The sequence below is a fragment of the Ammospiza caudacuta genome, chromosome 28, assembly GCF_027887145.1.
Source record: "Ammospiza caudacuta isolate bAmmCau1 chromosome 28, bAmmCau1.pri, whole genome shotgun sequence".
Lineage (NCBI taxonomy): Eukaryota > Metazoa > Chordata > Aves > Passeriformes > Passerellidae > Ammospiza > Ammospiza caudacuta.
In genome coordinates, this window is record NC_080620.1 from 2,743,695 (window position 1) to 2,755,987 (window position 12,293).

Consider the following 12,293-nt stretch of genomic DNA (forward strand, 5'->3'; position numbering starts at 1 on the left):
GGACTAGTCTGACCAATCAAAACCTGACAGTTACTAGGCTAATATAAAATCCATACAATCTGCTAAAAATGCAGGGAAAAAAAATTAGAACTGCTGCTCTGACTTTTTTTTTTCTTTCTTTTTTTTAAAATTCCTTAAAACATTTATAAGTTACTCAGTTTGCATTTTACAGGATTAGTTCTTGTCCAAATGGTCACAGAGACTGTACAATGCGAGAGACACCAGCGAAGCGAGGCAGGGAGGGGGATGTGATGCTGAACACACCCCCCGGAGGGGAGGGGAGGGCTGGAGCCTCACCCCGGGGGCACACGGAGCCCCCAGTGGGGATGCCACAAAGTGCCAGTGCTTGTCTGCACCCCCGGGCCGTCCCTCTGTCCGTCCCTCCCTCCCTTCTCCCCAGGGATGCGCTGGCTGGACACCTCTGGGATGGCAGGGAAGGTGGCAATGGGGTTGGGAATGCTGCATGAGCCTGCCTGGCTCCCCCAGATCCTCCCTCCAGCCACCAAGGGGTGCCACACGAAGCTGGAGCTCTGTTCCCTGCTAGGAACACAGGAGGAGGAGGAAGAGGAGGATGGCCAGGCCAGGCTGGCACCAGGGGCCCGTGCAGAGGTGGCACTGGCATGCAGAAGGACCCTGAGAATTTCCAGGCTAACACGGTCTGCAGGAGCATCGATCACAGTGATGGTGGCGGCTGCACAGGGCAGCGCAGTGTGAAATGAGGGCTGGAGCAGCAGTACCCCCTCACCTGCATTCCCTATCCCTTCCCAAAGCTGCTGCAGGGCTCCCACAGCACACACACAGCCACAGGAACCCCCCTCACCTGGGACAGCCCAAGGGATGGTTCTTGAGTGGCCAATGGGAAAAATATTCCAGTTTATAAAATAAAATAGGAAAGCAAGTGCAGGGTTACTGCAAGGTGCATCGCAGAGGTACCAGGTCATGCAAGCAGCCCCTCCCTCCCTCCCCCAAAACCCCAGGCACCCCCATCCCCAGCACTAAAGCATCTTCAAGCATGTCCAGAGATCACATCACCATGATTTCAGATCTGAGACACCCTCAGGATCCTTGGGAGTCCACGCAGATGAACCAGATTTTGCACCCGAGGTGGCTCCAAAAGCGTCTTCAGAGCCCTGGGCTGAGGGCACGAGGGTGGCAAAGGCCTTCTGTGCTGGCAGGGTGACAGCTGGAGCTCTGGGTCCAGTGTGGCACAGCTCATTTGGGACACACAGATACCCTAAGGAGGAGATTTTTTTTTCCTCTTTTTTTTTGATTTTTTTGGCTTTTTTTTTTTTTTTTTTTGCTTTTTTTTGCCCTTTTTTTTTTAAGCTGCTGCACAAACCACCGAACGGAGAAAAGCCTTTGGTCATGAGATAGTTGTGAGAAAAAAAGTGAGCCTTGTATGGAAGATTCCCCTGAATGCCTACAGTATTCTAAATCTTAAAAAAATATATTGTGGACGCTGCAGCCATTACAAAGGGGGAGGAGGAGGAGTGGGAGACAGGGATTTACAGTCTCACACAGACACAACGGGGAGGTTAAGACAAGCACAGTCAGAGTCTGTAAAACTGATTGGCTCGCTGGGATCAGTCATCCTCATCATCCTCTTCGTCCTCTGCATCTTCCTCTCCTTCATCCTCTAGACTTCGTTTTCTCTTCTGCCCACACGGGTGGTCTGCAAAGAGAGGGGGGATTCACTCTCCAGCCCAGCCCAGGGACAGCAGCTGAGCTGGCAGGGGACAGAATCCACTGGACAGACTGGCACATTTGGGGGCAGATCCATGGCACAGACTGGCACCATTTGCCAGCAGATCCACTGGACAGACTGGCACCACTTGGGAACAGATTCACTGGACAGACTGGCACCATTTGCCAGCAGATCCATGGGACAGACTGGCACCATTTGGGACCAGATCCAATGGACAGACTGGCACCATTTGGGACCAGATCCATGGCACAGACTGGCACCATTTGCCAGCAGATCCAATGGATAGACTGGCACCATTTGCCAGCAGATCCATGGGACAGACTGACACCATTTGGGAGCAGATCCACTGGGCACACTGGCACCAGATCCACTGGACAGACTGGCACCATTTGGGGTCAGATCCATTGGACAGACTGGCACCATTTGGGAGCAGATCCACCCTGCCCTGCCCCTCCTGCAAAAGCCTGACTGGGCTGACAGGAGACACCAACAACTTTCTCTGCCCTCCAAGTACTCTGTACAACAGCTGAAAATGGGATTTTTTTTTTTTTTTTTTTTTTTTTTGTTGAGCACCCTCAAAATCACAGCATCTGCAGAAATCAGGCACTCCTGAGCAAGCTCAGGGACTGCTGAGGCCTCAAATCCTGGGGCAGTTTTGGGGTCCTCACTCCAAGAAGGACATTGAGAAGCTGGAGCACGTCCAGAGACAGGAATGGGGCTTGGGAAGGGTCTGGAGCACCAGGAGAGGCTGAGGGAGCTGGGAAGGGGCTCAGCCTGGAGCAAAGGAGGCTCAGGGGGGACCTTGTGGCTCTGCACAGCTCCTGACAGGAGGGGACAGCCAGTCTTGTCCCAGGTAACAAGTGACAGGGTAAGAGGAAATGGCCTCAAGTTGCACCAGATGAGGTTTAAATGGGATACTGGGGAAAATTCCTTCAAGGAGAAGGAGGTCAGGCATTGGCACAGGCTGCCCAGGCAAAAAAATGTGGATGTGGCACTTGGGGACAGGGGTCAGAGCTGAACATGGTGGTGCTGGACTCAGTATTAGAGGGATTTCCCAACCTTAACAATTCAAGATCACTTGAATTCATACCAGCCACAATATTCTGCCAGCTTTTATCTGGCTGTTTGTTTGTACAGCCAGAGGAGCCTGGCCCCAAGCTCAGATGTGAGAGGGGAACTGGCCCCCAGGAGATTCCCTCAGCCCCTCCTGGGACAGAAGCCCTGCTCCTGCACAGCCCATCAGTTCCCAGAACTGCTTTTCTGAGCAGCTGACCTCTCACATTTCCCAGAATTACCCAGCATGGCTGGAATTTCATCCCTTCCCTCCCTGTGTGACCCTGGCTGATGACACTGCTCAGCACCAGCTCGGGCAGAAAAGCTGCAGCAACATCAGCACTGAGGCTGAGGGAGCTCCAAAACACCAAATACTTGACTGTTGAGGGAGCTCTGCAAAAAACTGAATTGTCAGGACTCAACTCACCCTCCTCAGCTTCATCTTCTTCATCCTCCTCACCGTCCTCCTCCTCATCTTCCTCCTGGAGTGAGAACAAGAGGGTTTGTAGCAAGAACCACAATTCCATGAGGGTGGAGAAGAAGGTGTTGGACCTCCAAGAGCTCCTCACATGCCATGGATGGAGCTGCGTGGATCCATCACTCAGAGCCATGGAAGGGCCAGGCCAAGGCTGAACTGGAAACTCTCTGCAGTTTGTGACCCTCAGCAGCCCAGAGTGGATGGCAAACCCCTCAGATCTGCCCCACAGAGGCTCCTGTGACACCCGGGTCACCACACAAGGGACACACGTGTGACTGCTGACATCCTCACCTCATCATCTACTCCATCCTCCTCCTCTTCGCCTTCCAGATCGTCATCTTCGTCTTCCTCGTCATCAATGACTTCTTCATCCAAATCGTCTTCCTCCTCATCGTCCTCCTCTTCCTCACCTTCTACCAAAAGGGGGGAAGGGAGGGAAGTGCCCCAGTTCCCAAACCCAGGCACCCCTCACCCCTCAGTGCCACCCAGGAGTGTGATAGGGGAGGAAGAAGAGGTGAGGGACCCCCAGAGCCCCTCCTCCAGAGGGGGAACCCACCCTAAAGTGCAAAAGGGGTCGTTACCAAGCAGAAAAACCGGGAGCAGAAAAAACCCTCACCTTCCCCATTCTCATAATCATCTTCCAGTGCATCCCCATCTGCCTCAGGGTCTGAGTCAGGGGCTTCCTGGTCATCAGCATCAAATCCATCCAGGTAGGTGAGCTGGGGCAGGAGGGCGAAGACGCTCTCGCGGTAGTTGATGAGCATCGTCACCTCACAGTTGAACAGGTCCAGACTGTGGAGGTTTGGCAACTTTTTCTGCAAAAATCAATTGGTTAAGGTTATTTACAGTGCTGTCTGAAGATCAGGAAAGCAAGGCAAGGTGGTTGGGGCACTGCCCAGGTCCAGCACAGAGTGGTTCTGCCCCAAATGTTCCTCAGGTGGAGAGGAGTCACTGCTCCTCTCATTGTGGGCACAGAAATTTCTGTCCAGCTCCTCTGTCCTGGCTTCCCTTTCTGGAACAAACTCTCTGTGTATTTGCAAATCTTTCTTGCTTCTGAGCAGGCCCAGCAAGCTCAGGAGCAGCTGAGCTGGACTCATCCTGCTCAAGAGATCAGGCAGAGCTCAGGGAGAGCTGCAGCCTTGGCACAGCCCAGCTCAGGCCACCACAGCGGGCACCATGCCAAGGAAAGGAGGAGCAAAACAACCCCAAATTCCTTCTGGAGGGAATGGATGGGCAAAACAGCCAGTGAGACACATGCCCTGTGTCAGACCTGTCCCTCTCAGCACTCCTGGGGCAGCTCAGAGGCCTTTTCCAGCCTCACTGTGGGAATGGGAATGGGAGCCTGCAGTGCTGGCACAGCAGAACCTTCAGGCTGATGGGACAGATGCCCTCAGTGCTGCCCAGCTCCCTCATTCCATGACACCCCAGGTGCCACCTACCTCCAACTGCCTCCGACCCTCTCCCGGTCCCTTCTCAGCTGGGCACTGAGCATCCACAGTTTTACTCATCCAGCCCCATTTCACGCTTCTTTTAGCAACTGGCTGCTGCTTTTCCAGACTGAGGAGCCATTAACTACTGGCCCAGCCTCAAACTGGGATCAAATCTGTTCCCATGAGAACCACGAAGTGCTGTTGGAACAGTTACCAAGACGTTGGATTCCTGCTGCACAGACCCAATCCCCAAAGGAAAATTCATCCCTGGCATTCCAGCACAGCCTCCACTCACCAAGGGCTCCAGGGTATTGATGTCTTTGATCTTGTTGCCACTTAGGTTCAAGTGTGTCAGGTTGGGAGTTTTCTCTGCTAGAACTTCAAGGCCACCAGAAATCCTATTATCACTCAGCTCCAGCTGAAGGGAGGGAATATCACATGGTCACCAAAGTGTTTCAGCTCGTGACACAGGGAAGGAAATTGCTCTGAGAACTGCAATGAGCACCTAAATTTCAGCTCACAGAGCAGCAGGTCAAGTTTGCCCTTAAAAACTCTTTTTTGCAGGGGCACAGCACTACCAGCCACCCCCATGCAAATAAATGCTCCAAAATCCAAAATATTTATGATGCCACGAAGCTTCTGACAGCAGCACAAGAGCAGAAAAGCACGACAGGAAGGGCACTAAACACCTGAAAAGCTCAGGAGGGTTTTGTTGTACATCAAAACCAACCCCTCTCACTTGTTCAGCACACAAGAAGCAAAATTCAAGATATTTTCTGGCAAATACAGAAAGGGGGCAGCACAAGGCCAAGGGCTGCTGGGGATGGCAGCAGAGTCCTGACTCACCTTGCGGAGCTTGTTGAGTTTGGGGAGGTTGGACACGGACAGCAGGTTGATGTTGATCATGCTGAGGAACTCCAGGTTCTCAAAGTCTGAGGAGAGGCCGACCACCTTGCCATCCTCTGAGCGACAGTTGTCCAGGACCAGCTCCTTCACCTGCACAGGGACACCCAGAGCTGTCACCACCGTCCCCCTGGCCTCGAGGTGACACCACCAACACAGCCAGAGCACAAGAGCACTGTGCCTCCAGGTCCTCCTCACTTAATTTTAAGAACTTAAAACCAAATTTAAGACCTTAAAACCAAATTTAGAACCTTAAAACCAATTAACTTCTGGTGACAGTCCCTCACCGTGGTTGGGGTTTCACCCTCTAAGCACCAACACACTGCTGCTGTCCCCACCAAGTCCCCACCTCCAGGGGTTTGGAACCACGAGGTCACATCCCAAAGCTCCCTGCACATCAATAAAGCTTTCAGAGTCAGCTTCAGGCTCTGCTAACGAGGGGCCAAACCAGGTCAGCTGGGTTTGTCATCTCCCACTTTGTCCCCTACACCCCTGGGGTGCCAGGAAACCTGTCCCCACAAGACTGACCTCGCTGTGACAGTGACAGTGAGGTGGCACAGGTGCCTGGGCAGGGCTCAGCACATGAGCTCAGCCTCAGGCTGCTGACACAAGACCACTGATGGCACCAAACATTGTGCCCAGCATGGATTCCACATCCAGGAACCTCCAGGAATTCAGCACATGAAGGAATCAACCCCCCCATGCCACCAGGACCACCAAGCACCAGCACAAAGCTGCTGTCCCCAAACACCTGGGGGGAAACACCAGACACAGCCCCAGCTCTCACAAACCACTCCCAAAACCTGCTTTCACCCCACACATTCTTGACAGCAAGATGCAAAAATCAGCCTTGGCCAGAAGGCTCGTGGCACTCTCCAAATCCCTCCTTCGCAGCGCTCCCATTTTCCCTCTCCTGCTCACACCAGCCAGCTCCCAAAATCATTTTAAACACTCTGGGGCTGAGGCCATCTCTGCCACCTGCACAGCACAAGCTCACAATGAATTATCACCCCAAACTCCTCAGGTGGCATCGCTGTTTGGAGGTTTGAGGTGAGGCTCTCAGAAGTTTTGGAGCAGAGTTTGTTTTGCTCCCCAACACATCAGAAAGCTGACGTGCTCCAACCAAAGTGGGACTGTCACCGTGGTGGGGGTGAAGGTGGCAAAGGGCAGGTCTGGGTGGCTGCTGCTGGGAGGTGTGGGCACAGAGGTGAGCCTGAACTCCACAAGGTTATCATGGAATGGTTGGGGTTGGAGGGGACATCAAAGCCCGTCCACTGCCATGGTAGGGACACCTTCCACTGTCCCAGGCTGCTCCAAGCCCTGTCCAGGGATTGGGCACTTGCAGGGATCCAGGGGCAGCCACAGCAGAGCCTAACCCAGCCAAGCCCAGCTTTACCCCAGGCTGGGCCCTTCTGATGTCCAGGGACACGCAGGGACAGCCAGCCCTGACCCCGCTGGCTCTGCAGCTCCTGCCGTCCCTCCATGGGCAGCAGCTCCTCCTGCCCAGCCGCTCTGCTCTGCAAATCCCCCGGCCCTGCACGGAGCCGCTTTAATCCCCACCCAAAGCCCCGCTCGCCGCCCGTTCCCCCCCGTGCTCGGTGCCACGGCCCCGCAGCTGCCACGACACCACCGAGTGTCCCCGGGGCCAGGGAGGGACCGGCACGGCCCGGCGGGGCGGACCGGGAAAAGGGGAGAGACGGGGAAAGGGGAACCGGGAGAGCCGGCGAAAAGGGGAGATCCAGGGAATGCGGAGATCTGGGGAGAAGGGGAGATCCAGGGAACAGGGAGATCCACGGAAAAGGGGAACAGGGAGATCCAGGGAAAAGAGAGCGGGGAGATTCGGGGAAAGGGAACAGGGAGATCCAGGGGAGAGAGCCGGCGAAAAGGGGAGATCCACGGAAAGGGGAACGGGGAGAACCAGGGAATAGGGAACGGGGAGATGCAGGAGAAAGGGGAGATTCAGGGGAAAGGGGAACGGGGAGATCTGGGAGAAAGGCAAATACGGGGGAAAGAGATCCAGGAAAAAGAGAGATCCAGGGAAAGGGGAACGGGGACATCCAAGGAAAAGGGAGAGGGGAGATCCGGGGAAAAGGGAGATCCGGGGAAAAGGGAGATCCGGGGAAAAGGGAGATCCGGGGAAAAGGGATCATGGAGATCCGGGGAAAAGAGAGCGGGGAGATCCAGGGAAAAGTGAGGGGGGAGACCGAGAGAAAAGAGAGATCAGGGGAGACCGGGGGAAAGGGGAAGATCCGGGAAGGGGCGGCCGGAGAAGAGGACCCGGGGCTGAGGCGGCCCCGGGGCGGGTGAGGAGCGCTGGGCCCGGCCCCGCGGCCGCCAGCGGAGGTGAACGGGCGGCCCCGGCGGCACCCAAAGGTCCATCCCCGCAGCCCCCGAGCCCTTCTCGGTTGGAGGAGCCCGCGGGAGCCGCTCCGGGCCCGGCGGGGCCCCGCTAACATGGCCGAGCCGCCATGGCCGCGCGGGGCCGCCCCGTTCCCCGGGCCCGCTGGCTGCGGCGCGGCGGGACCTGACCCGGCCCGGCCCGGCCCGCTGCCCGCCCCGCTGCTCCCCGCTGCCCCTCCACGGGCCAGACCGGGCCCCACCGCCGCCACCGCCGCCTCAGCGCGGCCCCGGTGCGGGCGGGCCCCGCCGCGCACGTGCGCGCCGCCATGCCGGGGCTGCGGGCCGGGCGGGAGCGCTCCCGCCACAACCGCCCCGTGCCCACCCCGCCAAACCCGCCCGGTCCCCGCCGTGCGGGACCCCCGCGGGCCGCTCCGCCATCAGCCAAACCTCCCCCCGCCCGCCGCCGCCACCCCTCATCCCGCCCGCAGCACGTGCCGCCCCGCGCTCCCCCGCCGCACCTCGCTCGGCTTCTTGTTGCGCAGCTCCAGCGTCAAGCGCCTCTCCATCTCCATGCTCCCGCCGCGCCGCTCCGCTCCGCCCGAGCCCGAGCCGCGCTTGCGCTCCCGGTGCCGCCGCTCCCGGTGCCGCCGCCGTTCCCGGCCCCGCCGCGCTCGCGCTCCCGCCCCCGCCCGCGCGCGCCGCCGCCGCCCGGCGCAGGAAGAGGCGCCAACGGCAACAAAGGCGCGCGCGCCGCGCGGCCCCGCGGCAGCGCCCCCTGCCGGCAGCGCTCCGCACTTACACACGCACAGTTACACACAGCCCCCAAGGACCCGGGTTCGAGTCCCGGCTCCGCACGGTCCCGGCCCCCGCGGCTCACTGGGCCCTGCCCACCGGCGGCACCGTGTTCTGCGGGCACGTTTGTGTCACCAGGCACTGCTGCCAGCTGCATGGCACATTCCGATCCTCAGGTACTGTGTGCCAGGCTTCAGCAGCGTGTTCCAGTCTCCGGAGCTACATTCACATCCTCAGGCAATGTGTTCCGGTCTCCAACACCATGTTCCATCCTCAAGAAAGAGGATACCTTCTCCAGAGCCATTTTTCCATCTCCAAAGCCATGTTCCTATCTCCAGAACCACATTTCCAATCCCAGACAATGTGCTCCAGTCTCCCAGCACCATGTTCCATCCTCAAGAACCAGGATTCCTTCTCCAGAGCCACTTTTCCATCTCCAGAACCATGGTCCCATCTTCAGAGCCACATTCCCATCCTCAAGCTCCATGTTACCGCTGGCAGGCAATGTGTTCCAGTCTCCAGCGCTGTATTCCCATTCTCAAGCACCACAGTTCCTTCTCCAGAGCCACATTCCCATTCCCAGATACCATGTTTCCATCTCCAGAGCCACGTTCCCATCCTCAAGAACCAGGGTTCCTTCTGCAGAGCCATGTTCCCATTCCCAGATACCGTGGTCCCATCTCCAGAGCAATGTTCCCATCTCCAGATACCATGGTCTCATCTCCAGAGCCATGGTCCCATCTCCAGAGCCATGTTCCCATCTCCAGACACCATGGTCTCATCTCCAGAGCCATGGTTCCTTCTCCAGAGACACTTTCCCATTCCCAGATACCATGGCTCCATCTCCAGAGCCATGTTCCCCTCCTCAAGAAGCAGGATTCCTTCTCCAGAGCCCTGTTCCCATTCCCAGATACCATGGTCCCATCTCCAGACACCATTTTTCCATCTCCAGAGCCACATTCCCATTCCCAAATACCATGGTTCCATCTGCAGATACCATGGTCTCATCTCCAGAGCTACGGTCCCATCTCTAGAGACACTTTCCTGTGCCCAGGTACCATTTTTCCATCTCCAGAGCTGTGTTCCCTTCCTCAAGCACCACATTCCCATCCCTAGGCGTGCTGCTGCAGTCTCCAGAGCCACATTCCCAACTCCAGGCAGTGTTTCCCAGTCCCCAGGGGCTGTTCCCATCCCCAGGCACCACAGTCCCTTCTCCAGCCCCTGCTCCCACCCCCAGGTGCCTCTGGCAACTTCCTGAGGGTGACCCAGGTAGGGTTGGGTTCTTCTCCTGAGTCCAAGGCACAGGACAGGAGGAAAGGCCTCAAGCTGACCCAGGGGAGGTTTGGAGTGGAGATCAGGAGAAATTCCCTCACAGGAAGGGGGATCAGCTGCCCAGGGCAGGGCTGGGGTCACGATCCCTGGAGTGGTCACACCATGCACAGATGTGGCACTTGGGGACGTGGGTTAGTGGTGGCCTTGGCACTGTGGGGTCGTGGTTGGACTCGATCCCAGAGGGCTTTTCCAGCCTCAGCAATTCTCTGATTCCATTTCCTGTTCCCAATGCCACATTCCCATCCCCAGTGCCACCTTCCCATCACCTGTGCCATTTTCCTGTCCCCACTGCCACATTTCCATTCCTAGGGCCACATTCCTGCCCTCAGTGCCACTTTCCCATCCCCAGTGTCACTTTTCTGTTCCCAGTGCCACTTCCCTATCCCCAGTGCCACTTTGTTGTCCCCAGTGCCACTTTCCCAACCCCAGTACCACATTTCCGTCCCCAGGGCCATGTTTCTGTCCTCAGTGCCGCTTTGGTGTCTCCAGTGCCACATTCCCACCCCCAGGGCCATTTTCCCATCCCCAGTTCACTTTTCTGTTCCCAGTGTCATGTCCCTGTCCCCAGTGCCACGTTCCCATTCCTAGGGCCACGTTCTTGTCCCCAGTGCCACATTCCCTTCCCCAGTGCCACTTTCCCATTCCCACTGCCATGTTCTTGTCCCAGTGCCACATTCCTGTCCCCCATTGCCACTTTGCTGCCTCCAGTGCTGCATTCCCATCCCCAGTGCTGCATTCCCGTCCTAGTGCCACTTTCCCATCCCCAGGGCCATGTTCCTGACCCCAGTGCCACCTTTTTGTCCCCATTGCCACTTTCCCATCCCCAGTGCCATGTTCCCATCTGCAGTGCCCTGTTCCCCTCCCCAGTGCCACATCCCCATCCCCAGGGCCATGTCTCTATCCTCAATGTCACTTTGATGTCTCCAGTGCCACTTTCCTGTCCCCAGTGCCACCTTCCCATCCCCAGTGCCACTCTCCCATCCCCAAAGCCACGTTCCTGTCCCCCTGTCCCTGTTGCTGTCGCTGTCCCAGCCCCTCCCTGCCCGCGGGCTGTGCTGATAAGGGCAGGGTGTGTGTCGGGCTCTGGCTGCAGGAAGGACGAGATAACAGTGGGACCTCCCTCCCTGTTTGTCCCTTCCCTGGTGTGACAGAGCCACTCAGCGCCCTGCTGGCCCCCCTGGAACGCTGCTGGTCTCACAGGGACACAGGGACAGCAGGGCTGTCACTGCCATGGCCCAGGAGGTGCCTTGGGCCCTGCTGTCCCTCCAGGGGGTGACAGAGCTGGTGGGACCCCCCTGCAGGGCTGGGGAAGGTGACACAGAGCCACAAGTGCCAGGGACCCCACATTCCTGCAGGATTTGGGCACTGCACCCCAAATCCCTGAGAGAGGAGCCAGGGAAATCTCTCTGATCCACAAGCAAGTAAACAGGAACACGAGGGCTCCCAGGCCAGACCCCAGTGTCCCTCATTGTCCCCTCTGGCACAGGGCCACCAGGCTGTCTTGTATGGCAGGAAATGGCTTTGTGGGCCACCAGGCTGCTGTCACTGGGAGGAGCAGAACATTCAGCACGGGGACTCAGCTCCAGAGGGACCAAACCCAGGCTTTGTCAGAGCTGATAAGGGCTATCTGCTCTGAAAGGGGAGAAAAATCGCCTTTAACGCGTTTTTGGCACCTCTGTGGCTCCTCTGGCTGAGCACAGCTCGGGTTCTCCAGCCGGAGAGAGGCACCACAGCAACTCCCCATCCTTGGAGGGCCCTAAAGAGACCCCAAACCCACCCAGATATGGGGCTGGGGGGAGCTGGGCAGAGGGGATGGATGGATGGATGGATGGATGGATGGATGGATGGATGGATGGATGGATGGATGGATGGATGGACGGATGGAAGGATAGATGGACGGACAAGGGGATGAATTTTGGGGATGGATGGATGGAGAAGGGGATGAGTTTTGGGGTGGATGGATGGATGGATGGATGGATGGATGGATGGATGGATGGACGAGGGGATGAATTTTGGGGATGGATGGAGGATAGGGTGAGTTTTGGGGTGGATGAAGAATGGGATGCATTTTGGGGATGGATGGATGGATGGATGGATGGATGGATGGATGGATGGATGGTGAGATGAGTTTTGGGAGATGGATGGATGGAGGATGAGATGAGTTTTGGGGGCACTGGAAGATCAGGAGAGCAGCCCAAGGCTGAGGTTAGGACAAGCTCTGAGTGTCCTGCCCGGCTCAATCACACCCCATGGGAATGAA

General features: G+C 57.3%; 1 protein-coding gene across 2 annotated transcripts; it reads right to left on the bottom strand.

Moving 5' to 3' along the window:
* Positions 1–978: 978 nt before the first annotated feature.
* Positions 979–8,571, bottom strand: LOC131569045 (acidic leucine-rich nuclear phosphoprotein 32 family member B). Of its 2 annotated transcripts, none has more exons than XM_058821250.1 (7): positions 8,428–8,571; positions 5,513–5,662; positions 4,962–5,084; positions 3,853–4,051; positions 3,528–3,646; positions 3,186–3,240; positions 979–1,672 (listed from the first exon to the last, which is right to left on the bottom strand). In XM_058821250.1, exons 1-7 carry the CDS (start codon positions 8,479–8,481, stop codon positions 1,584–1,586), a joined length of 789 nt encoding a protein of 262 aa, XP_058677233.1. In that variant the 5' UTR covers positions 8,482–8,571; the 3' UTR covers positions 979–1,583. The 2 variants fall into 2 exon arrangements, with proteins under 2 accessions (XP_058677233.1, XP_058677232.1); XM_058821249.1 differs by having other exon boundaries at positions 3,528–3,649.
* Between the last annotated feature and the right edge of the window lie 3,722 nt (positions 8,572–12,293).

Bases quoted from the DNA above. Each gene is read 5' to 3' on its own strand.
- LOC131569045 (XM_058821249.1), bottom strand. From the start codon at position 8,481: ATGGAGATGGAGAGGCGCTTGACGCTGGAGCTGCGCAACAAGAAGCCG. The intron at 5,663-8,427 runs GTGCGGCGGGGG...GTCCCTGTGCAG, and splicing joins GCAACAAGAAGCCGAGCGAG to GTGAAGGAGCTGGTCCTGGA. The intron at 1,673-3,185 runs GTGAGTTGAGTC...CTCTCTTTGCAG, and splicing joins AGAAGATGAAGCTGAGGAGG to ACCACCCGTGTGGGCAGAAG.